Below are 26,860 nucleotides of genomic sequence, written 5' to 3'. Positions count from 1 at the left end.
AATTAATCACTTTGTTATTATCAGTGGGTAATACAAAATTGTGAAAGATAATAAGGTAATTACTCAATCAGTGCAACAAACAATTTGGTTATGTTGTGATAATTCACATCCGTACAGAGGTTCTTTTTTTATTTCTGTACTTTAGTGTGCATTGATGAAGCATCTGGCCAGCCTGGGCTCACATTGTAACAGTCCTCTGATCTGATAGGATTAAGGTTGTTGAATAACACCGGCCCTTACATGACCAATTTAAATAGACGTCAACAAGTCTGCTATTTCATTTGTACTCAGAGATGCTCAAATTAGATTTTTTTAAGGTTGTATTTTTGTTGATAATATATTTGTGACTAATCTCTGTGTAGCCTAAATCTCTATGTTTTTGTTATTCATAACATATATTGCATTATTTATTACTGTGGCAAGTTAACCTTAATTAAACAAATGAACATTCCTGAATCAGTAACCCAGCATGCAGAATACATGTTCAGTGGATATGGTTTGTAAGATATAAGAATACATTTGTACTTTTATATAAAAAATAACACCTCACAAATGACATTGAATTATTGCCCCTGTCTGAATATCTAGAAAATATCTAAGAAGTAAAACTGCATATTGCCTTTCCTCACAGTTTACGTGCCTAAACTTCCCCTTCTCTTCTCTCTTTCAGAGCCACAATGGCCACCGCACCGTACAACTACTCCTACATTTTCAAATACATCATTATCGGTAAGTGAACGATGCTCTTCATCGATGCCGTGTTAAACAGCCTTTGGTTGCAGTGCATTGATTTGTCGTACTTTCTCAAGAAGCTCCAATAAACCACGATCTATCTTTACTGTATGTTACCCTTTACCAGTGGCGGCGCTAGGGGGTGGCTACTTGGGCTCAAGCCCCGGATGTTTTCTCAAAAGCCCCGAATGTTTCACTTAAAGCACGTATTTTTAATTTTTTTCAACGTCTCGTGAGTAATGTGCAGTACCGGAGTCCAACAGGAGCTGCAGGACAGTACCCTGCGTACTGCGTAGCCTTCCCTGCCCTGAAGACGAAGTGATCCTTCGTTAGCGTGAAGAGTCTGCTTTAAATCCGCCGCTGCCCTTTACACTGAGCGGATCATAATATGTAATGTTAGTAATGTAAGCATGAACTACTCTGTGCGTGCTTATTAATTACCCGTTGTAGAATGCACTTGCAAATGAATTATGAAAAATGCCTTTCCCCTTTAAAGACCTTATGTTTCCCACGTTCTTAGTGAACATACTGAATGCTTTTACCTGTGCATACCAATTCACAGAGACAGTATGTGCATACCATGCACAGACAAGTATGCATACATGCACAAGACAGTCATGCATAGTATGCCATACATGCACAGACAGTATGCCATACATGCACAGACAGTTATGCATAACATGCACAGACAGTATGCATACTGCACAGACAGTATGCATACACAAAACACAGTCACAGCTCTGGGACTACTCTCCTCTTCCTGTTGAAACTTAAAACACCTGACTCAAAGCTAACAGCAGCCGTCGGATCTTAAAGGGAAGTGTTTACGAGTCTTAAAGGAGTAGCCTGTGAATGTCTAGAAAAGTTGAAGCTAACTCACCAGCTTAGTTGTAAAAGGAAGCTTTTAAGGGTCTTGTGATCCTGCTTGTTGCAGTTGCAACACATTTATAAAGCTTCCTTTGATTGTTCTAGCTTACTAAGATGAGCAGGCCGTGTGGATGTAGCCTGGAGTTTCGTATCCAAATTACTGACAATCACAGCGTTTCCCTAGCTTATAGTATCCCCCCAGAGGCACAATATTGACACACTTTGAAGATGAACGTGTTCAGTCAAAAGAATGTTATTGCTTGCAGCATTTGTTTTCTGCTCTGCTGCGGGGTGAAGGACTCATGACTCACTGATGGTTACACAAACAGGATCAATGCACCAAATACTAGGGATGCACGATATTTGTTTTTTTGAAACCAATACCGATAACTTCCTGCTTCCTCCAAGACCGATACCGATAATAATATAATATATATATATATTAAATGTACTTGTAGTTTTTTTCACACCTGGTGGTAAAAAAAATACTAGTAGTGAGCAAATGACATGAGCATTACTACTATGAAACAAAAAAAAGCCAAGAACAGTTTTGACTCTTCAAAGTGACCATATTTATTTTTCCCAAATAAATATATAATTGAGTCAATCAGTCAATGACAATGTGTTTCCCTGAACAATGAATGCCATCATTTTCTATGATGAAGTTAGAGATTGTGTTTTAGCCCTGGGGTCGTCTCTGGCAAACTTCTTGCCTTTTTCAAAAGCCTCGTCCGATAGGTAAAAGCCCGGTGCCTTTGCAGCTGGCTTTGGATTCGCCGCTAGTTTAGCAGCGCAGGCGTCTTCGTACGCTTTTAACACACCATCCGTAGCGATGGCGATGTTTCAGGTGACTAATCAGGTTGGAAGTATTATAGCTTGTTTGCCTTTTTCCCTCCTCGTGGAACTTCGGCATTGCATTTGTTAATACAAATAGCAAGCGAACTATCTAACTCTGAAACTTTGAAATAGTCCCATACTACCGACGACATGTTTGTTTACTGTCCTGGCTTCACGGCCGCACACCATTTACGTCACAGCCAGGCATGAGTTTAGGAGCGCTGGATTTGTGAAAAACTCCCCTCTTCCTAAACCACTAATACCACAGTACTAGGGAGCGCTGCGCAGTATTTTTTTCTCTTTTTTACCCAAAAAATATATTGTATATTATCGGGCTATTAATACTTTTATCGGGTTTATCGGGATGATGTCATAAATCCTAGCATCGGGCCGATAATTATCGTGCACCACTACCAAATACTTTTTAACATGCATCGTTAACATTTCAACAGTACACATTATACTCCAGTCTGTCTTTTCACTCCACATGAAATGTTAAGTATTTCCGCTGATACAACATGTATGGGGGCTGCAGGCTTGGATAAAGAAACGCTGTTATTTCCTCGGCTGACCTGAGTGTTTCTCTCTTTCTCTCCACAGGGGACATGGGGGTAGGGAAGTCATGTTTGCTTCATCAGTTCACAGAAAAGAAATGTAAGTGCTGCCCTGATTTTGACTCCCTTTTTCGTATGAGCTTGCGCATGTGAGTGTGTGCGGTTGCCAGGGTTAACTGGAGTGCCTAAATCGCTAAAGCTTTCTTTATACGCCAGCGGAAGTGAGAGGCATAGAAGTGGAGTGTGAGCGCAACAGTAGGAGACTCTTCTTCTGCGTGTGACTCAGCTGCAGCCTCCCATCGCCATTCAGCTCCGCTTTGTTAGAGCTACTATTGACGAGCCAGATGCTGTGTTCCTCATTCACTTGCCACCATCATTTTCTGCAAACACACACACACACACATATTGGTGGGGTTTAGAAAAGGTTCTCGGTGTCGGTTCAAAATAAATGTACCGCTTTCTGGGCGTTGATACTTTGAATTTATAAGTGAGTATAATGACTCTAAAGACGGTGATTAATTGATTATGATTGATGCACCTGCACGGCTGACAATGGAGGTGTGTGTGTGTGTAAGAGAACTTGAACACACTTCCCTTCACACTTACTGTACATGTTCTCCCTTTTTTTAAAACTTAAAAAAGAAGAATTATTGCTAATTCAATGGAAAAAATGCAATTGAAATTAAACTAAATAATAAATGCTGATACAGAAATGAATAAAGTTAAATAATGTAATCAAAATTGAGTGTATAAAATGGCATTAGTCAAACTAAATGACCCCAAGAGCCGTCTCGAATTCATCCTAACCTCACTTCCTCTCCCCAGTCATGGCGGACTGCCCCCATACGATCGGCGTGGAGTTTGGCACGAGGATAATCGAGGTGAGCGGGCAGAAGATCAAGCTGCAGATCTGGGACACGGCGGGGCAGGAGCGCTTCAGGGCGGTGACACGCTCCTACTACCGCGGGGCCGCAGGGGCGCTCATGGTCTACGACATCACCAGGTACAGGCCATGGTTCATTGTTAAGGTCTGTGAGAGACACGGTTACTACACAGCATCGAGTTTACACTAAAGCTCAAGAGGAAGGTTAATGGATGCAAAACAATCTGATAAGCACACAGCCCTCCACTATAGACTCCTTCCTGAACAAAAGACAAGTGAGATGGCATCAGGGGTGTGCCAAATAAACACAGCTCAACATGTGGAATGTCCCTCCACACCACACCCACTGCAGCAGAGCCTAGGAACAGCACTTAACTGGGAGAGCTAATATTATTGTTTACATGCCTGTTAATGTGGCCACTCGCGGCTCCTGCTCGGCTAACTGGAGACAAATATTTGTTGTGTCAATCTTTAAAACACACAGCTGATCTTTATCCATATCCTGTTATCGAAGGGTGTGGCTTTTATAACCAGTTTATTTGTCTATTATTGGCTGTAGTTCAAGTTTGGTCACATGGTATATGCTACACACTTGTTTAAAGGGTACAGTGTGTCAGTCAGTGCAGTAAACTTCAGATATGGGAATAGACTGATTCATTGGCAATCGGACAACATTTGAATCCGTATTGTTGTCAGGCCAGAATTTCACAATTAATGCTACCCTCATTTTAGAGCTAACCAGATCCCCTGCATGATTATTGTCACTTAAGATCAAACTCTGAGGAAATGGTCCATTTAAAGAAAACAGGAAATGTTAGATTAGACTGAAACCAGTGACAGGAATTGTCAATTCCAGAAACCCCTAAAACGTTCCCTATCTGAAATGAGGTTGTGTCACTGTTGCTCTCTCCTCATCCTGATTTGTGTAGCAGCTGCTGATCCTGATCCCTCCTCAGACGTGGCATCGTTAAGTCTTCTTTGCCTGTTGTCATAGTAACCCCTGTCCCCTTTGTTGATGTCATGCAGGAGAAGCACGTACAACCACCTCAGCAGCTGGCTGACTGATGCCAGAAATCTCACCAACCCTAATACTGTGAGTCCAAAGATACAGTAACGCTCTCTATCATTCTGTGTCATCAAACTAACTCAATGCCCCAGCATCCTCTGCCCTCTGTATTTTCTTTTACTGTGTTGTTTTCTGTCCTCCTGTGACCTTTAAGTATCCTCCTGTTGTCACTTCCTCTGCTTCCCATCCTTTAGTTTCCCCTGTGTCTTCCCCCCCCCCCCGAGCCTGTTCAAAGCCACAGAGCCCTGTCCATTTCTTAAATTGAATGTCTTGGTAAATATGATTAGCTCTAAAACACAGTTCTCTAATTTACTGAACTGTGCTGTGTTCAGGGAACTGTATTTCTGAAATATGCCACGCCAGGTTTTGAACATCAAGTAAAAAAAAATTCCTGGTATCTAAACAACAGAGGTTTATTTATGTCGAGCTATCCTTACACATCATGTAATGGTTTCTTGTTTCCCTCTCATCTTTATGGGTAAATATGCCCACAAGCTTATTAATTATGAATGTCATTTGAGACATGGGTTTTTGTGGTGTCCTTCCTGTCATCTCTTATAAAAACAAAGTAGTAGAAGCAATCTGCAGAAGCATCTTAGCCTCGTTTTGTTTTCACTGAGTCTCCTTGAATCAGCCGTGTGATGGCAGTGTTGGAGTCATCACCACTGTGTATCATTACAGTACTGCAAGTGTCAACATGTGTTCCTTGCGAGATGGGAAACATAATGAAAACATTATCTGATCACTTGAGTCTGAATGAAAGGGTTGTGTAAGACTTCTTGGAATTAAGAAAGAACTTCTAAATATCTTGGCTCACTTTCCCAAAAACAGCCAGTAATTCAAAAAGGAAGATTTAATTTGACTTACAGAAGTATTTGTGCCTATTACTTGTCATTGGATAGAGCACAGTGAGGATCATTGTGAGAAGTGAAACACAAGTCAACGCGCTGCAGTAGGAGTCTATGGAGAGTCTGCCACTGCTACAACAAGGAGGCTTACGTTACATGAGTTCATTACAGGTCTAATTGCATCAGTTGCTATGGGCGCAGTCTAGTGTGTTTGTTTGTTGTGTCTCTCTGCTCCTCAGTGTATTCCTCTATCCATCTCTTAACAGACAACAGTGTAACAACTGCTCTAGGAACAGTGTTCTAATACTGCCTTCTAAGCTCTTGGAAAAACACATTTCTCACCCGCCACGTTCATCTCTCTGTTCCTCAGGTGATCATTCTCATAGGAAACAAAGCGGACCTGGAGGCCCAGCGGGACGTCACGTACGAGGAGGCCAAGCAGTTCGCTGAGGAGAACGGTGAGACAAACGGATCATCAGGAAGAAAGGAACGAGGAATATAGGCGGAGGAAATATTTTTGCTTTAGGGATTTCAACATGCTGTTAGACTTTAAGGAATGAACCAATCGGTAAATCAGTCATTCCGCAAAGACCTCTTTCAAAACTGGGACTAATCAATCCTCAATTTCAACACTATAATCACATTTCCAACAAAATGTCCAAATAGTTAGAAATAAAATACAGCAATAATATGAGATCCAGATTGTTTATAACAGGAGCCCCTATGGCTGATTTCAAGAGGCAGATGTGAAGATTAACACCCCCTAATATCCTTTTCTATTTATATGGCTGGGACAGAAACTAGGAGAAGGTGACTTGAGGAAAGCGGGGATATTAATCAAACGAGCGGGCGATTGAGAACTTGGCACTTGAGCACTGTGAGCTTGTAACAATGTTTTACTGAATGTGTCATTGCGTCTGCTTTATGTCCCCCAGGTCTGTTGTTTCTGGAAGCCAGTGCAAAAACGTAAGTCTGCTCAGCCTCAGCGACTCTCTGCTTACATTCCCTAACTCCCAGTTGCCTCCTTTCTCACATTTGTGTGTTTTTCGCTCCGTGTTTCAGAGGTGAAAACGTTGAGGACGCATTCCTGGAAGCCGCCAAGAAGATCTACCAGAACATCCAAGATGGCAGCCTGGACCTGAACGCGGCTGAGTCGGGGGTCCAGCACAAGCCGTCGGCCCCCCAGGGCGGCCGGCTAACCAGCGAACCACAGCCCCAGAGGGAAGGGTGCGGGTGCTAATGACGAAGCAAACTCTCGTCATCCTCCCTTGCTCCTTCCTTCTCTCTCCGTCTGTCCCTCAACCCCCCCCCATCCATTCCTTCACCTCCGTACGTCCATCCCCCCTCCTCCCTCACTGCACCAGGAGCATGAGAGCAGGGCGAAGGACAGAGGGATGGATATCAACTGGGGCCAGGCTGAGCTGGGCGGACTACATCTCTCCCCTCTCCCCCCTCTCCCCCTCTCTTTCTCTCTCTAAAATCTGTCTGTGTTGTCGTCCCATAACTCTCCTCTTTTACTCCCCTCCGCTCCTCTCGCACCATTCAGCGTGGTCCCCCCCTCCCCGTCACAGCATGGTAGACGCCACCACACGGGTTACCGACACTTTAGATAGACGTAACGTTCACACGATAAACCGAGACTGTTTTTTACGTTTGGTTTTATAGCTGTATATGACATGTAAACACTGCATTAAGTTTCATCCACCGCGAATCAGTTCTTACATGTAGTCTCCTAACATCCTGCATGGTTTACCACTGGAGCATTTGACACAGACATGCGGGTGCGATATCTCACTCCCTCATGTTTGTGGGATCAGACAGGGACGGAGATGCAGTCACACAAGCAGAGGGTCTCGAGTGTGTTTCGAAGCCGAGAGAGCGTTTTCAGAAGGACTAAAACTTGCTCGTGGTTTTTAATTCTGTTTCTGCTGCTCGGCACCAACAGAGTTCCTTCGCCCGATGTGGCCACACTGATGTTCTCAGGAGAGAGAGGAGGAATACTTTACAAAACCAGGAATTGCCCACAAATTCCTTTGGAAGTTATTCCTCAGTCTCTCCTCTGAGAAATCACAGGAAGACATATTCTCCCGTCTGCTTAGTGAGAGTCTGTTGAGAAGTTGGGTGGGGGACTATAAAAAAAAAAAACATGGCTTTTCTGTTTGATAGATTCACTCACATCGGCTTCTCTAAACCAGCTCTCCTCGCCCCCCCCCCGCCCCCCCCCAAGCTCTCCCCCAGGTCATATCAACCGATTCTGTCTTTACCAGCATTTTCTTTGTCATTGTTTGTTGCCTTACTATAACTCATGTTAGTACCCTCATCTTTATTATTGTATCGCTGCACTTGCTCTTCACACTGCTGTTGGACTCACCCCGAGTCAATGAAATCAACTCTTTTTAGATAAAGCATTTTACCGGAGAATAAAAATGCAAAGTGTTGGTTCACATTGTATAAAGAAATATCAGCAGCATGGTCAGAAAGTGTCAACAATCCTTTGTCTCTGGCGCTGCACTGTTCCTTTGGCCAGGTGTTCCTCTGCCTTGTATAGTACAACACCAAGCGGCATGCACCCCCCCCCAAACACCCTGAAATTATCACAAATTCAAGTTTCTTTTTCAAGTAAAAAAAACGTTCTGTACCATAGTGATCCCAGATTGGACAGCTGTATATATCGCTTCTTAACTATTGGTGATGACCTCGCTACTTGGAAATGTAGACATTTAGCTGGCTCTGCCAAGATCTGTACAGTTGATGTGCTTAGTTGCCTATAATTCATGCTTGGGAAATTCTGTAACATAGTTTCTATTAATAAATGTACGTAAAGGACAGACACCTAAACACCCCCCCCGCCACCACACTACTGAACCTGTCGATTGGTTGAGGGGAGAGGAAGTGGATTGATATGTGAACTAGTTTTTATGTCTGCAAACTCTAATTCCCTCATTTCTTTATGGAGTGGAGAATGGGGCACTTTAATGTTTATATTCTCTTTTCCACCCCCATCATCCCTCCTCCACATGGGAGGGGCCTGCATCGCTGTCTTAACTTTTGGGGATTGGTTTGTTATTGTGGGAAGTTGGTGGGCTGGGTCTTCCTTTTTCCTGTGTCCCTCCTCTTTGCAGTCCGAGTGACCACTTCCTGCTTTTGTCTGTCCACAAGTACAAAAAAAGTACATATGTATAAATTTGTAACGAGCTGTGCTAACATTTAAATGCGCTGAGTGTATATGATTTTAAAATGTTGACATTTTGATTTTAATGACAAAATACTCTAGACAGAAAAAAATAAATTATACATAACCTGTTGCTGTGTCTCTGTTGTTGCTTTGAAAACAGAATATGAATTACTGCTAATGTGATTAAGAAAAAAGCACCAGACTGTTCTGTATTTCAAGTAGCACAACTGCTTTGTATTTTATTGCAACAAAAATTGCACCAAGGCTAGAGAGAGAAAAAGAAAACATATTTACAAAGGAAAGCAAAGTTTGTCAACAAAATTGGTGAGAAGACTTAGACATTAGAGTAGATGGTATGGTTGAAAAGGAGAGAAAAACAGATGAGCCGACACTGACAGTACCATGTTGAAGTTAACGCAGACAGGGCATGGGGGTGTTACTGACAAAAGATGTTACAGTGGATATTCATGGGTATTTTAGTCTATAATGGTCAGCTTATCACTTTTGTAAGACAGCAAGTGAGAGATTGATCAACATTTCAGTCCAGTGTTTCCCCCAGGATATATTTATTTCTTGCTGGGGTAGAAAGGCCTCTGAAACAGCATCAGGACCACGTGTCATTAGCCCTCCAAAGAGCCCTTTCAATGGTGAGAAACACTGATCACTCTTTACAGATCAAACATGGGGGGGGGGGGCTGCTACTGATGGCTTTCGTGACTGGCATGTAGAGAAAGTTGAATTAGTTTTACAAAAGTAAAAAAAGTCTGATCCACAAAGAAGCAGATCGTGCACCCTGGTCCCTCTCCAGTATCGACTGGAGACAAAGGTTTTTGGTATGGCAATAACACAAGTATATCTAATAAACAAATCAACACAGCTATCCACTCTGCCACATCTCTGTAAAGTGGCAAGTCCTAAACAGCTCTGCCAATAGTGTTAAAGGCACTACTTGTCACCAAAGTGAGGTGAGGCAAAAAAGGTGAAAACCAGAAGCTCATTCTGCCTCATTTGCTTGCTCCCATTATTATTTTATGGCACATGGTTGCAAATACTGCAAAAAGCATTCATACAGAACAAACACTGACACGTTTTCCTCACTCGGCACACAACCAGTCACTGATGAAGCAATGCAACAAGTTGGACAGAGGCATCAGGTTATAAACACTGTGATTCCAGATGCTCCCTAATTCTCACAATGTGTCAATAGAAATATGAGATCAGTCGTTTAAAAGTTAGAAGGCATCCTAGAACAAGATGAGGTTAAGGTTTTTCTCATTGTCATTGGCATCGATGAAGAATCATACTTTTAACAGTGATATATCAAAGGCCTCTTCTACTAGTGTCATCGATAAAGGGGGAGAACACAACGAGAATACATAAGACATGATCATTTCAGAAATGATTGGTGAAAAGTCATGTTGATAAAGTATTGGCCCCTCGCCTCTCATAAAGGCCAAAAGACAGTTCATTCATGGTTAAGGCTTTTCAATATTGCATACTCTGACGCGGTCTACAGAGAGAGTCCTTTGATTCCATCCACAGTAACAACAGGCTTAAGTGTTTCAGAGTGAACTGTAGTGACACTCCGCTCTCACGCAGGCTTTACCCTCCGACAGCTCAACATGGACTGCTCAGAAAAAAAAGAGTAGTGTAGGAAACAGTTTTATATCAGTTTTACATCTTGGTAGCTTTATGGCGCTACCTCTGAACAATGTCACTGATCTCTTTGACGGACGACAGCAGCTTGCTGAAGTCCTGCTGTGCGTTGGCGCCCCCTGTGGCGGTGGGGCAGATCTGCAGCTCCCGCAGGCTGTTCTCCAGCTTGTTGATGGCCTCGCGGAAAGCGAACTTGTTCCTCATCTGCTGTATGGAGTCCACGAAGCTCACGCAGTACTTGGACAGGTTCTTGCCGGCCTCCAGCACGGCGCTGTGGCTGCCCGTCTGCTCAGAGTTTCGGCAGATGGCCGTGCGCAGCCGCTCGGTGCCTTCCAGCACCATGTCCCGCGTCACGGCCGAGTTGGGGGTGCGCTCGGTTGCCTGGCGGGGGGCCGTCTTGCGGAGGGAGCGCCGGGTGTTCACTAGGGGGATGAAGGCGGTGGGCGAGCACAGGTCGCCGGGACAGGTGAGGGAGGAAGAGAAGCCTCCCAGGCTCTGGCTGGAGAGGGAGGTGGTCACTGAAGAGGAGGAGGCGGAGGTCTTTAACGGTTGAGGTTTGGAGGCGGAGCCCAGAGACAGCTTCTTGGAGCCTTCGCTGAGGGGGGAGCGGGCTGAGTCACTGGCAGTGGTTGTGTGGTGGGGCTCTGAGGGAGAGGGGAGGCCCTTAGCTTTGATGTCTGAGGTGGAGGGGAGTTCTGAAGTGGGGCTGCGGGAAATCTTGCCCGATTTGGCGTTGGTGGGTGGTGGAGGTGGGGCTGGCTTGGGTTTCTGTATCTTTCCTCGTTCCCTGACAGATTCCCCGGAGTGCTTGTTCCTGCGGGCCCTGCACTCGTCTCCAGCGGCCCCCAGAGCCGGGAACACGTTGGGCTTGAGGAGCTCGGCGTGGAGTGCGCTGGTCTTGGAGTTCTCCAGTCCGAGCAACCCCGGTCTCCGGACCACCTTTGGCGTTAGGGCCTGGGGATCAGTGTCTTTGCATAAGAAGGAAGAGGAAACGTCTGAAAGGATGTTCAGACGTGGCGGGGGAGTCAGGGTCCCCTTTCGAGGGGCGTTCTCCCCTTTTTGCTCACTGGTTCTCTTGCGTGGAAGGGCTGGTTTCCCCCCGAAGGTGCCCGAGTCGAAGTGGCGCTGGCCGAGGTCCCGGGGCAGCGTGACGGACTTCCACTCTGTGCCGTCAGAGCCGCTGGGCATGCTGGAGGACCAGAGGAAGCGCTTGGTGTTGGACATGGGCTCCTCCTCGCTGGGTGGGGTTGTGGCTGCTTTCCCTCCAGGGCCAGGCACTGCAGGAGCTCCCTTCTTGCGTGGGAACAAAGGCCCCGGGTAGGTGGGGGCCCCGTTGGTGATGCCCCCTGCCCCGTTATTGTTAGGAACCAGGAACTTTGCAGAGTCGAGGCCATGTGTGATGTCATTAATGGTCAACGAGTTACCGTTGTTGAAGTTGTCGCTGTCTCGGAGATCTGGAGTCATGCCCCTTCTCTCGGGGTGGATGTCCATCTCTCTGAAGGACGAGCTGCGTTTGGGCGGAGCGGGCGCATTCTTTTTCTTTTTCTTTATGAGACTGAGAAAGCCACGACTCTTGTCCTTGTCTTTGGGTATCAAGCGATCATCCTCATTCAGGTTACTGTCCAGCAGGGGGCGCTCTTTCCTGGGGAGCATGGGAGAAGACACAGCTACATCCGGATCCAAAGGGTCTGAGGAAGAGCCCAAAAGAACCAGAAAACAATTAGTGATAAGGAAGTAATACTAAACTACAATTAATTCAACGGGCTAGAGAAAATGAATAACCATTTTACAGCAGGTTGTAACAGTGGCAGTGGGTGGAAGTGCGTCTCACCTGGACTATCTCCATCCCGGTTGTCCATGTTTTTGCGGAGAGTTCTGGTTTTGGTGGGCAGCTGTGGTGCCTGCTGGGTGGGGCCCCATGTTGCCTTCTTCCCTTTCTTTCCCAGCTCCTTTTCCACCTCTAAAAGTAAAAATACAGACAAGATTCAACACTATTATCACATCTTAATAACTATGATAGAAGAACGAACAAAAACCACCAGCCTCAGGGACAGTTTTTATCCCACAGGCAATAAGACTGCTAAACGCCTGAGCTCTGATAAGTGCCGCCATAACCATTCATCTGTTTGTCATCTTACAATGTATTTATCTAAATAGTTACAACTGTAATAAACAGTATTTAATTTCATCTTGCTGTACATTATTTCATTTTACATTCTGTTCTTGTATATATCATATTCTATGTACGTGTGTACATAGACTTCTGCACTATTTTTGAATTTGTTTTATTGTGTTTGTCTCACATAACTATGTTGCATTGTTGGAGGTCGGAACATAAGCTTTTCATTGTCATTTCTAAACTTTAGCTTATGTGCATATGACATTAAAACCGTTGAATTGAAATTGAAGGGCATGAAAATAACAGGGATATCAAAGATTGCCGTACTGACCATCAGAGATGCTGGACTCCTGGAACATGGTTTCGAAGGCTTGGTGTGTTTCAGCAAAAGATGGACGCTCTGTGGGGTTCCACCGCCAACCTGCCAGAGAGATGTTGTGAATAAATAATAAGGACATCCTTCATGATTAGTGACTTCAATCATATTCAGTATAGATGATGTTGCTACTCACAGTCCCTCATGAGCTCGTAGACCTTCTCGGGGCAGCCCTCCGGTCGGTCCATGCGGTAATCCTTCTCCAGCAGCTCGTACACTTGGGACAGGTCGATGCCGGGGTACGGAGACATGCCGTAGGTGGCGATCTCCCACAGCAGCACACCGAATGCTGGAGATGTAGGCACAAGACAGCTAGTTGTGCTATTCATACGATTAACAACGGAAACACGTCAAGAGCTAAATCATTGAACTGTAAATGGTGGGAAGGTGGAAAACAATGGACCCTTGTTGAAGAGGAACCTGAAATAAAGATGTTAAAGGAGGAACATCAGAGTACGTTGTATGCTGTAATGAGATCAAATTACCCCAGACATCAGATTTGATAGAGAACTTGTTGTATGCCAGACTCTCTGGAGCGGTCCACTTGATGGGGAACTTGGCCCCAGCATGGGCGGTGTAGGTGTCCCCGGTCATCAGCCTGCTCAGGCCGAAGTCTGCAACCTTCACCAGGTGGTTCTCCCCGACCAGACAGTTACGGGCAGCCAGGTCCCTGCAGGAGACAGTAAAGAGAGGAATGAGTGACGAACAGGAGGCCACGATGCAATCCTGAGTTTCTAAAAACAGAACAGTAAAAGATAAAGACAAAGTTACTAAAACATTTTTGGATTTCTAGAGATGTTTCTGTTCAAGCTGAGTCTTGTGAGGTTTAAAAATGAAAATGCAGTTTGGCAAATACGAAGTCATAAATCATTACATGTCTCCTAAAAGAACCTCGTTAAACGTGCCAGAACGATAGAGCTGTGTAACAACACGTCTGATACAAGTCCTGCGAGAGCACATGGGAGGAGAGCAGCTCAGAAATGGAGAGGAGAATGTGAGATTTAAGGACAACGCAGATGTGCTCTTTAGTTTGCTTGCAGCTCTGACTGAGACCACACTACTGAGGATAACCAGGCAGCCTGACAAACCGTTGATAATGACCATAGAGTCAAATCAAGACTCGAAAGAGGAGGATCATGACACCCACCTGTGAATAAAGTTTTTTTTCTCCAGGTACTCCATGGCGGAGGAGATCTGCGTGGCCATGTGGAGCAGCACCACTGCATTGACCTCCTCCCTGTTGCACTCCCTCAGGTAGTCCAGGAGGTTACCGTGGGTCATGAACTCTGTGATGATGTAGAAGGGGGGCTCCCGTGTGCACACACCTGCCAATCAAAACAAGGATTTGTGTTTGTAGTTTACTTGCATTAGCTTTTACACAGAAATAAATATGCTATTTAACCTATTTCACTTTTGTGGTTATTAGTTCTCCCGAGTAAAAAAATATCTTCCATTTTGAAGAAGTGGACATACCTAGCAGTTGTACCAGGTTGGGATGTTTGATCTCTTTCATGACCGCAGCCTCTTTTAGAAACTCCTCCACCTCCATTGTATCCTCCTGCACAGAGTTTAAGGCAAACAAAGTGAGCCCAACCATTGGCTGGCTGCAGTTGCATCCATGCAACACCAGATGGAAGCATTATTCAGACAATTACAGATGTAATAGCTGACCGTGTTAATAAGTGACAACAGTAGGTGTCAAAATGTTTCCACTCCACTTTATGACATACACCCTTTCCTCAAAATATCAAAACTTATCCTGCTATTCGTCACGCTGTCTTTTTTTTTTTACCTTTAGTGTCTTCACAGCCACGGTGAGGTTGTACTTCTTCCAAACCCCCTCGTACACCTCCCCGTATTGGCCCCCTCCCAGCTTGTGCTTCATGGTAATGTCTGTGCGCTCCATCTCCCACTTGTCGTAGTTTGGAGAGACCCCGTAGATGGTGGGCTTGTTGCGTTTGGGCGCCGGATAGTGCAGCGTGGTGATGAGGCCGTCGCTCACCGTGGAGTGATGGTGCACCAGCTCCGCCAGCGTGTTGAAGCGGCTTTCAGACGAGACGTACAGCTGGAGGAGAAAGAGATTCTACATTTGAGTAGATGCATATGAAAGGTCAGTTCAGCTTGGGTTATGGACAGGATTTTAAGCCACTAGCTATGAAAATACTTATTCATACACCAAATATCTGCCACAGTTTTGGATTAGTACAAGATTAGTGATGATCATTTCTAAGGATTTAAAAAAGAGAGGTCAACAAAGCTGATTTTGCAAAACAATGTTTTCATTACATGAGTAAGTGTGAAATTGCATTAAAAGGGTAGTGATTACCCCTTATGTCTGGAAACAATGAGCAATATTAGGGACATTTTTAAGGCCAGAAATAACTGGCTAAGTGCCATTCTCGAGGCATGAAGCAATCTTCTAAGTCTTGACCAACACTAAAACATTTATTTCGTAAAGACAGACCTTAACACATTTTAAAACTCACACGGCATTACTCAGGAATCTGGAGGAGGGGAGGATATTGGTCAGGGCTCAGTGGACACAGTCTTGTCCATTGTCCAAGTGTTACATAACCCTAAAAATGATTTGCTCTACAATCTGCACTGCGTTGCTTGTGAACAGGCTTTTCTCGAGCTAGCTGAAGGCATTTGGAAGAATTGTTTTTAAAAAGGCAGTGAAAACACATTCGGTATTGATAGAGGATCTCCGAGCTTAAACCCTGACCATGTGCTAAATTAAAGTGGGAATAAACAATTTGACCAACATAAAATAATTTCATCCAGAGCACTTTTAATCAGTCAGTATGAAACAAAGCTGCAGCCTGGGGGGTGTTGAGGTCATCTCAAACTATCGGAGTAGTCTTTCATACCAGACTCTTGAGTTGTAGCTCAGTGGGAGTATGGAAAACAATATGAGATGGAGAGCAGTGTGTGTGTGTGTGACTGTGTGTGCGTGCGTGTGTGTGTGCGTGCATACTTGGCTGCATCTGTCTGCTCTAATGCATGTCATAGCATGGGCGTCAGCGTCTGGCTGGCCCTGCGTCTGCTGGCCATTATGAGCAGCACAGTGGTGGTTAGAGGCATTCTTGTCATAGCTAGCGTTCCTGGAGCCGGCTCACCTCGCTGCAGACAGGAGGGTGACATGGCCAACATGGCATGGGCCTCTCTGTTGGCATAACTATTTGGGGGAATCCCTCCGTGCTCCAGATTCCCTGCCTTCTTTGGCAAGAAGAATGTAGGCATTTCTGAGCAGGTTACATTCAGCCAAAAGTCCACTTCATTAAACCTTCATTTTTAAGCAGACAGAAGAGGTGGTGTGTGTGTGTGTGTGTGTGTGTGTGTGTGTGTGTGTGTGTGTGTGTGTGTGTGTGTGTGTGTGTGTGTGTGTGTGTGTGTTGGTGTGTCCTGCTGCCTACCTTTCCATCAGACGCAGTGTTAATCCTGTAATGGTAGACTCAGTGTTAATCCTGTAAATGGTAGACTCTGCCCTCGTCGCGCGCAGAGAGATGGACCTCTGGCCGGGGCTGCTCTCACTCTTCGCGCACGAGGAAGCTCCGTTGATGCCCGAGCTGAGCAGGTACTCGGCCGCGTTGCGAGACACGGGTCCATGGTACCAGCTGTGCTTCTCCAGGCTGTTGACAGGCGTGATGTAGTTGGAACGGGCACCCAACCCTGGGCATCTCTTGTTCTGTGGGCCTCGCACCTACTCGCCGGTTGTGGTGGTTAGCCCAGCACACGCAGCTTCTCTGCGGTTGTATCATGGGAAAAAAAATTACATTTTTCAATATCAGGAAAAAGTGTGAACCAGCGTTTCCGGCAGGGGCCGGTGCTTGCCGTCATTTGACGCCCTTATTCAGCTCGGGACGTCCACTGATGCGACTGAGCCAGGGTCGTCCATAAATATTATATTCGAGAGATGAGATCGTGGAAGTTTTATCGCTGAAAGACGAAAGAGGGCGAAAAGGACAAGACATCCTCTCTGGTTGGAGGCATGTCCTTGTCCTTTTTGTTCCTTTTCGTCTTTTCAAGCGACAAAAACTCACGATCTGCTCTGGTTATTGAATATTTTTGGACGCCCTCGATCGAGTGTTCAGGGTGGTGCCTAGGCTGAATATGAGGTGTCAAATGACGGCAAGTACGGCCCCGACTGCTGTAAACGCTGGTTCACGCTTTTTCCGTTGTCTCGGGACCCTGTAACATGAGCCCAGTGTCCAAAGAATATGAGTACTGCGATAGAGAACGTCGAGTTTTCTATAGTGTTGAAAAGGCACAGACGAAAAGGAAAAAGGACAAGGACATCCCTCTGTTGGAGGGGCAAAGGAGTCTGGGGGGATTATTTTCGGAGTATTGAAGATTGTTTCCCCGACATCGAAGGTGCCTGCTAGGTTTGGACGCGATGAGTGGGGGTTTATTAGTGGAGCACGCGCGTGAGCTGCGAGCACCGGGGCCTCGCAGTGGCGAAACTGAGGCTCCGTGGTAAACTGTGGTAACATGAAGAGCCGTTTGGGAGCCGAAAGAGCCGGCGCTTTAAGAGAGCCGAGCCAAATGATCCGGCTCACTAATGTAAAAATACAGTATCTATAAGGGACGGCTCAAATCAAAATTAAAAACAACCCCCCCCACCCCCTGCTCTCCGGGTGGACGCCCTCTCAGCCCTGGTCTGGCGGAAACACTGGTGTGAACCATAGATATGGTGTGAACCCCCACTTGATTAATATATTAAATGGTTGGAGCTCATTTCTTCAGAGGTGGGAAGTAGTGGAGTACAAATACTTTGTTACTGTACTTAAGTACATTTTTCTGGTATCATTACTTTATAAATTATTTTTCTGACGACTTTTTACTTTTACTTCTTACATTTTGAACACAAATACCTGTACTTTCTACTTCTTACATTTTCAAAACAGGTTTAGTTTGAATGTGTGTTTGGTGGCGTGACCTTTATTATTTAGAGCCATTGCGTGCCTATTGATTTGAACACGATCCGTGTATCCATCATGTCCTGGTCTTCTCTAAAGAAGAGGGACCAATGAAAACGTTGTCATGTTGCCGTTGTTCAGCATGGAAACATTCATTAGCTAACAATGACTAGCTAACAATTATTGTTCTATTAATATAAAGGGAGGTCAGTTACTCTTTAAAACAGCTGCTAGTTATGGGTACTTTTTATTTAAATACATTTCCAAGCCCATACTTCTTTGCTTTCTTGAGTAAAGAAGTTTAGTCAGTAATTCTACTTTTACCAGAGTAACACAAGTATCTGTACTTCTACTTGAGTAAAGGATGTGTTTACCTTTGCCATCTCTGCATTTCTTTGATCTTAGAAAGAATATTTCCAGGGGCGAATTGTTGTGACTCTCCCGTACTCTTTGTATGAAGAACAGGCTACACAACTTGGACACTGCACTTAAATCAACATCTTCTAAGTTAAACATGCAGGAATTCAGCAAATCTAATTCAATGTTTCCATAAATCAAAGCTCAGGCAGCTTCTTTTATTTTCTTAACTTGTTATTTAGACAAAATAAATGCACTTCTTTACTTTAGTTCACTTTGGGTAAAACAGAAATATAGTAAAAGTGGCCAAAGTTCATAAAATCCGGCAATATAGATACAAAGTGACAAGAGAAGCTTTGTTTTTGATGAATTGGCTCATATTATGGAAAGTAATGTTGTACAGGACATGTTCTTGTTTATTCCGGTGCATATGTTCTCTCCTTCCTTCCTGTGTTTGTCTGTGTGATCCATGTGTGGTATTGTTTTACAGACGGTTCAGACCAACACAAAAAAACGATGTGTTCGAGACCATTGTCAGGAAGTGAGAGTCAGACAGGGGGGAAGGAGACAGGAAGTAAATAAGCAGATCCCAAATAAGATGAATAACCTTGTTGGGACTTTCTTTCGCCACTTTGAATCACTCCTAGTGGTGACAGTAGTCAAAAACAAGATAAAACATCATTGATTTACCTACAAAAGCCTATCTGAAAATGAGCTGACGAATTCCTTGTTGATTACAAAATATGAATAAATGGCCTTAATTATCCCTTTTACTTACCTTTAGTAATGCTGAGTGTGTTGTCGCCACTGGCCACAAAATCATAGAGCGCGACAAACAGGTTGGGGTCATTCTCGCTGGGGCCGGCCAACAGGTTCTCTTTGGAGTTCCAGCGGGCGGCTTCTGTCAGACCCTGACTCTCAAAGTCCGGTCTCTGGAGAGCTTCTGAAAAAACAGAAAGAGAACACATGCCGTCAATGTGGGAAAACATGAGACAATGCATGGCTGAGGGAGAGCTGTAGGCGTGTGTTTGGTACGCAGCGACATTGTGAGGCAGTTTTCCCATACAGATACACACACGAGATGATTCAGCAACAACTGTTGCCTCTCCACGTGTCATTACAATTCTTCTACATTCCCAAAATTGGGCCTTGCTCCAACAAGCAGGTCATCAACTGTGATCCCAGAGAGGGATTAGAGTAATAACCCTGGTCATGTGACCCGCTGTGTCCCCGCTGTCTTTGTAACGTTTCATTTCCTGGATTATCCCTGCCTAGTTTTCATTTTCCTGAATACCTAGACAACTAGCGAACATCAGACCGTGAGAATGTGTTTCAGCATGAATCTTCAGTGTAACTGGAAACTAGATGTGCTTGCACTCACAGGTAATGATGCCAGGTTCAAAGCCCTTTAACTCATAGTTATGTTAATTACAGACACAGCTGGAATTATAGCAATTTTAGAGCAGTAAAGCTGATGGCTAAATTACAAAATGTGGAAAATGGAAAGAATGAGGAAAGAAGGAAAATGTTTTAGGAGGAAGAGAGAGAACAGAGGAGTGCAGTGAGGAGAGAACTTTAAAGTGCAGTTTGGCCTGAGCGTGAGCTCCATTGTGTGGCTTCCTCAGCTGTTGTCACACATGTTTTAGAGCCATCTTACATTTCATCCCCCAGCTCAAAAACACCCACATCCTTCCAGCAGAGACAACAGACTACAGCTGCACCACGTTTTCACCTTCTAGGGAACATTTCGAAATGAGGATTATGTGAGGAGGGAAAATTCTCAAATCAATTTATAAGAAAAGCCGTAATAGTGCAAGATACACAGTATCATTGGAAATCCAATATAACTCAAAAAGTGATGAAAGTCACTGGAGCTAACCGTTAATGTTTGATTCTTCACAATTACAATAAGACTGGGAAAAAAGTTGCTAGCTAAACATTGCATTAAATAAATTCGGGCCTCTATATTAAATGCGTTGTTTTGTATTTTCTGTGGATTTGGTAACACTGGGAAACAAATCCTGACTTGTAATTATGTTTCTTTCACATAGAAAATAAGCCCTTCTACAACTGTAAAACTACCTACACCAAAAAACACGATCCTATATAAATCATTGTCCTTCATGCAATAAACCACAAATAAAATTACAACATATTTGCAGTTGGAATCGATTTACATATCAATATAAAAGTACCTTCTTAAACACTCCCCCAACACTGACAAATCTTCAAAAATAAAACAATAGTCTGAGAGCAAAGTCAGGCTCCAGGATCCTGGTAATCCTGAAGAACAACATTGCAAGTCAATGGCTTTTCCTCAAGGCTATATAAATAATGCAAAAGGAGCCCACTGTAAACATATCAGATTATAATGCCTACTGGCCTTTTTAAAAACATTGACCGGCTGTAAACATAAGCACTTGTGGGTGTTATTTTTTTAAACCTCATTTCATCTTAAGAAACTACTGCTAAAATGTTCGTCCCTGTTATTTTCAGAATTTCCCAGGCAAGTTGATTAACAAAGATTTAAAGTTGCAAAGGCTTTTTCTCAATCACACACAGAGAGGTCAGTCTGATAAAACCAGCTGTCAAGTTTAAAGGGGACCTATCATGCAAAATGCACTTTTGTACGTCTTCTATACATGAATGTGTCCCCGGTGTGTCAGGGAACTCACCAAGTGTCAGAAAACACAACCCTCTCTATTTTCCTCCATACCCAAAATCTCTGAAAACGGGGCTGTAACGGATCGGATACAGACTGATCCAGATTAGAAAATAGTCTGACGTCAGTGACGAGGAGCTCCGCCTATATGGCCAACTCTCCACCAATCAGGGGAATGAGAGGTTGCCTGGCATGGTAACAGCATGGTAACATGACGCTTGTAACTCGGCCCCCTCCTTTGCAGGGGGGCGTGGTCAGCTGCAGCTCATGCAAAGACAGGGGTGGAGGAGAGGAAAATAGAGCAAAATGAGGCATGGCTAAAATGCATGATCTGTTTGGTATTTTGAAAAAAAAAAACGTATAAATATACCTTATATAGGTATGGCCCTACAATATATTATTAAAATATAGCATGATAGGTCTCCTTTAAATGACTGCATCATATCATACCACTAGTACCGCAAGAGGCAGGATCAATTTTGGCCAACTTTAAGCATTTCCTACGTGCAAACACTACACACCAACATGATGGAACAGTTATCCATTGTGTTATTTCTCTTAATTGAAAACCATTTATCTTTTGGAAGTTTTTCTAAATCCCTTTACCCTTTAGGTTCATAAAACACTCTGAAAAGCTACTGGATTCAACAGATTAAGCCACAGTCGAGGCTGTTTTTCTGAAAATATCATATTTTGGAGATACTTGCTTTTTAATCACATGATGGAAAAGTGCTGGAGCAAAACCAAGTCTCCCTGTTGCATAATGAAGCATATTGCGACTTGCTCACCACATTTATTGCACAAGTGAATGTGAGTTGAGGAAAAATTCCACACATCTACAGTTTGTTTCTGCAAAAGATTAAGGAGTGAGATCATCTAATGTATCGTTTTCAGACATTATGCCTGTAGAAGGAGTGCCAAGGACTGTCTGGTCTGAAGGAGACAAACGTGGAAAAACAGACAAAAACAGCCATGACCTCTGTACTTTACCACAACTGATTTATCCACAATGGTCATGCAGTTATGACTTGGGTGAAAGAGCAAGGTGCATGCAGTGATCAAGGCAGAGCTGGATTTCTTGGGAAATATGAGAAAGATTGTTGAGCACGAGTCAAAGAGTGTGCACCCTCTCTAGATGCTACAGAGCTGCATAGTATATATAACACGTATTACGATTGACCAACACAGTCTCACGGCATTTCGTGTTATAGTCACGAAATTAATCTATTGATTCGTGTTTGCCATCACGATTTTCGCATTGTTTTCGTGTGACAGAACAATTTTAAAAACAATGCAAATAATAACAAATTTGAAGGAAAAAGAGATTTAAAATAATACAGATTTCAGTATTCTGACACAGAACGATTTTAGAAGCAATGTATTTCTNGGTATTTGTGTTCAACATGTAAGAAGTAGAAAGTACAGGTATTTGTGTTCAACATGTAAGAAGTAGAAAGTACAGGTATTTGTGTTCAACATGTAAGAAGTAGAAAGTACAGGTATTTGTGTTCAACATGTAAGAAGTAGAAAGTACAGGTATTTGTGTTCAACATGTAAGAAGTAGAAAGTACAGGTATTTGTGTTCAACATGTAAGAAGTAGAAAGTACAGGTATTTGTGTTCAACATGTAAGAAGTACAAAGTACAGGTATTTGTGTAATAAAAGTCTATAAATATGAGAGATTATAATTAGTAAAGCCATTTAAAAGAGAATCCCACATAGTCTCTCTCAGCAATATTTATTGTAATAATGAACAGTCAAGCCAAGGAAACTGTTTGATATTCACTACAATACGAGGTTGTAAATTATTATGTAATCTGATAATGGAGGGCTCTCTGTAATAGCCACAGATGTCTGCTTGATGTCCACTGAGAAAATACCTACTTCAATTTGTCAAAGATGTCATTTTCAAGGCTCTTTTCTTAATAACGCAACACAATAGGCCTTCACTACGTTGAAGTGCATACGTCACAGGCTATAGTTAGCATTTCATTGTCAATTAGCGCTTCCCTGTTACTGTGTGGACATTACGTCCTTTTCACTACAGTTATCTATTATAATTGCTGCACATTGAAACAAGTATGGCTGTGTCTGTAAAATATCTAGTTATTGTGAAAAAGCCAATTAGCTATTGACACTGGAGGCAGCGATTCCCCCACCCACACACACACACATCCACAGTCGCACAATCACTGGCACACATCTGTCAAAAATGTGTTTTTTTATACACACATTTTTGTGTATGCATTGGAAAGTGCTTACTGCTGAGCTCAGCAAGCATGCAACGTCAGCAACGTTTTGCATGTAATGCTTAACTATTGAGACACTTGTAGTGCAATATTTGCATTTAATTAAACAATTATTATTTAAGTATTGTTATAGTTAACACAAGGGAAATTAAAGTGGGTGATTTCCAACGATGTGTTTGATAACAGCTAATATATTGGGACAGTTATAGTGGTAGAAAAGTGTCTTTAGTTTTCCTCTTTGTTTGGAGATGAGGGAACAGCATAAAAAATATTACCTGATGAATCAATATAGCAGAGATTTTACTTTAAACACTTAAATAACAATGGTGCTGAATAATCCCGGTCCATCGTAGCACCTTCCAGCCGCATACAGTTGTCGATGGATATTTGTACGCCATTTTGGATTGTAATGTACGAACACTCGCCGTCCCAACAAAGGATATATGCTTTTAATATATAGCACCAATCTGTTATAACCTGTAAATGCAAACTTTGCGTATTGAAAGAGTTTTTATAAATGTAAAGATTTGGAGGAAAAATAACCAGCTAAAAATGGCTAACTTGTTTACACCAGGGTTAGCTAAGCACGCTAATGCCGGCTAGCATTGTCTTTAAGGTACTCTTTATCAACACGTATTACGATTAACCAACACAGTCTCACGGCATTTCGTGTTATAGTCACGAAATTAATCTATTGATTCGTGTTCACCAACATGATTTTCGCATTTTTTTCGTGTGACAGAACGATTTTAAAAGCAATGCAAATAATAACAAATTTGAAGGAAAAAGAGATTTAAAATAATACAGATTTCAGTATTCTGACACAGAACGATTTTAGAAGCAATGTATTTCTATTGGTAGTATGTTTCGTGCCTGCACCAAATAATAACAAATTACAAGGAAATTATAATTTTTTTTAAACAGATTTCAGTATTCTGAAGCCCTTTGACCCCATTTCTTTTCCTCGCGGACGGCAAAAGAACATTATACAATTTAAAATAAAAGGTTTAGGCTTAGGGTAAGATATAGATTTTTTATGAACCACACAGCTTCTGGTCTTCCAAGACCCGACCGGACAAAAAGACGTGGTGCAGGCACGAAATATACTACCAATAGAAATACATTGCTTTTAAAATCGTTCTGTGTGACACGAAAAAAATGGGAAAATCGTGTTGGTGAACACGAATCAATAGATTAAATTAATTTTGTGACTATAACACGAAATGCCATGAGACTGCAACTATAGATATATACTCAGGACAATGGAGGCATGCTTATTTGAGAAGCTTTCCCCAACAAATCAGCTGAGGTTTGAACAGAATGCAAGTTTATTCCAGATATGTAAATCAAAACTGAATACCGTTTAGTTTTGAGTCATAACATCAGCTTAAGAGTCAAGGTTAGAGAAGATATGACAAAGTTTGAAGAAGTAGGCCAAATGAAGAAGAATTTGTAGCATGCAAGACTTAGTGCAGCAGCCCTAAGGAATGGGAACAGCCAGTCACATGACATTGTTGACAAGTTGCAGGCCTCAGTGTGTTGGGCTGATAACAAACCTTTCATAGCCTTTGAGCACACTGAGACAATCAATGCCAAATGTGGTCATTCTTTGAGGTCACAAACCTGCCATTTAGCCTGTGAGAAAACACCAGATTTGGTTTCATCTGAAGCATAGTGCCTTGCTCAGACCCCTACAGTATATCAAAGTAGATTCCAATCCTATAAAGACAAAACCTGTTGAATGCTGGAGCAAACAATCCAGGTTGATACAGCTATATATGTCTTTAAATAAAGACAGACTGTAGCAACACATGAAACTCTGCAGATACAGAAACACAAAAAGACCCTTAGTAGGGAAGCAGTCACCTTTCTACTGCATAATATGCCAGTCGTCATAAAGTATTAGATTACTAAAGCCAAAAGATATAACATATGATCATATCAAGCAGTAACATTCATATTGACAGTTTAAATCATAATACAATTACAAATCAATCTATCTGAGACAGTAGGCAGCACATTTGCATTGATAGTTTGTTTGTTTGTTGGGAATTGTAGCATATGGGTCCAAACTCTTCATTTTTCAACAGATGGCAAGAAAGTAACATCCAAAGGAGATTTTCATTCGAGTGCATCTCTTGTACATACGAGAATGACAGGCAGACAACAACAATATGATGAAAGTGAAAAATACGGCCATGTTTTCTCGAATATAGGCTTAAGCTGAGGCCAGAGGTCAAGCATAAGAGAAAAAGAGCTCCACTATACAAGATGCAGACCAGAGAGCCAGGAAGACATACCACATGTCCAGAGTTTGGCCTGGTCATAAAGTGTGTGGGCAGCGCACCGGAGCAGCACATGCCACACACGTCCACTTTACGGGCCACAAATACCACAGCTCTTTGTGAGAGGGCGACAGCACACTGACACATGGGCCATGACAACAAAGAGAGAGGAAAATGGCAGAGATATGAAAAAGAAAAACCAGGGTTGAGGTATGCTTTTTAAATCAGACTCAAAGTCCTCCAGAGTCCTTCAGTGGGGAATATTGCAGCATGTCCTACATTAATTACTGGGAAGAAACTAACATAATGATTAAATAAGTTTGGAACTTCATAGCTATGACGGCACCGAGATAAGCAATAGGAATTCACCCAAACTCACACACTGATGCAAGACAGACATTTCTCAAAACCCCTACAGCTTTTAAAAAGAAACAAAAACATAATTGATTTCTGGCTTCATGTGGTGCCAGAGACCAAAAGAGCCCTGGTAGCTTTGATTCCAGTAATCCTAAATAAGCTGATTTACACCTTGGATTAAAAAAAATTTAAAAAAGGGAAATATAACTAAATACCAGGTAGAAAAGAAACCGACAGTCTGGGTCTAAAACCATGAATGTATATAGCAGTGTGATCCCTTTCCATTATGTCATTTCTAGGCCTAACTCACATATTTCTGAGGGATGAGAGGAACATCTACATCTTCTCTTGCATCACCTGAGTGCTAGGATGTGGAGAAGGGAGTTTCGAGACAAGGGAAACAAATTCACGTTACATTTGATATGGCTCTATCCATTATGGGACATATGGAAACGGATGAACAGACCAGAGCCAAATGGAGCCAACTAAACTTTACAACCACCATTTTCATCATTTAGCATAACAACAACAGTGTCGTAAAAAGTTGCATTACCCTGCTTGTATGCCACTCTGATCACGTCAAATGGCTAACGTCGATACAAATAAAAATGAGGCCTTCAGCTCTGATGGAGGAGTTTAGATCAGAAAGGTTTTTAGTTTGGGGTGGAACATCTTAGCATGAGATTTGCAGTGCCTTGTACCATAAGGTCTGGAAATGAGAGACTCTTTATCACTGTCATCCACTTCAGTGGGGAGCGTACCAGGACTATTAACTCCATTAAATCATGTGGTTTCGCAATCTTTGGCACACACAAGTCTTCACAGAGTCTTCCTTTGCCAATCAATTACTATGTTGATCATGAACAGACTGGATGTTCCTGGATTTCTTCAAACTCCCCTTGTGTCCCCTTCATACAT

At 43.0% G+C, this 26,860-nt stretch overlaps 2 protein-coding genes across 2 annotated transcripts in view; one reads left to right on the top strand and one right to left on the bottom strand.

Annotated features, from left to right (window-relative positions):
* The first annotated feature begins 644 nt into the window (after positions 1–644).
* rab14l (RAB14, member RAS oncogene family, like) lies at positions 645–8,769 on the top strand. The gene is made up of 7 exons (XM_010783852.1): positions 645–729; positions 3,037–3,090; positions 3,816–3,993; positions 4,900–4,966; positions 6,158–6,245; positions 6,723–6,753; positions 6,850–8,769. The coding sequence occupies exons 1-7, from the start codon at positions 678–680 to the stop codon at positions 7,025–7,027; spliced, it is 648 nt and encodes a 215-aa protein (XP_010782154.1). The 5' UTR covers positions 645–677; the 3' UTR covers positions 7,028–8,769.
* A 401-nt stretch (positions 8,770–9,170) lies between these two features.
* The window catches only part of abl1 (c-abl oncogene 1, non-receptor tyrosine kinase), a 33,653-nt gene continuing 15,963 nt past the window's right edge, over positions 9,171–26,860 (bottom strand). The window contains 13 exon segments of the mRNA XM_010783841.1: positions 9,171–12,306; positions 12,450–12,578; positions 13,069–13,158; positions 13,250–13,402; positions 13,599–13,783; positions 14,261–14,438; positions 14,587–14,671; positions 14,906–15,178; positions 16,530–16,604; positions 16,607–16,771; positions 16,774–16,859; positions 17,737–17,739; positions 19,168–19,332. Coding sequence (XP_010782143.1) covers positions 10,661–12,306; positions 12,450–12,578; positions 13,069–13,158; positions 13,250–13,402; positions 13,599–13,783; positions 14,261–14,438; positions 14,587–14,671; positions 14,906–15,178; positions 16,530–16,604; positions 16,607–16,771; positions 16,774–16,859; positions 17,737–17,739; positions 19,168–19,332 — 3,233 coding nt within the window. The 3' untranslated portion in view covers positions 9,171–10,660.

The sequence above is a fragment of the Notothenia coriiceps genome, unplaced genomic scaffold (genome assembly GCF_000735185.1).
Source record: "Notothenia coriiceps isolate Sejong01 unplaced genomic scaffold, NC01 NC01_scaffold00000666, whole genome shotgun sequence".
Lineage (NCBI taxonomy): Eukaryota > Metazoa > Chordata > Actinopteri > Perciformes > Nototheniidae > Notothenia > Notothenia coriiceps.
This window is presented reverse-complemented; position numbering and strand designations above follow the sequence as displayed.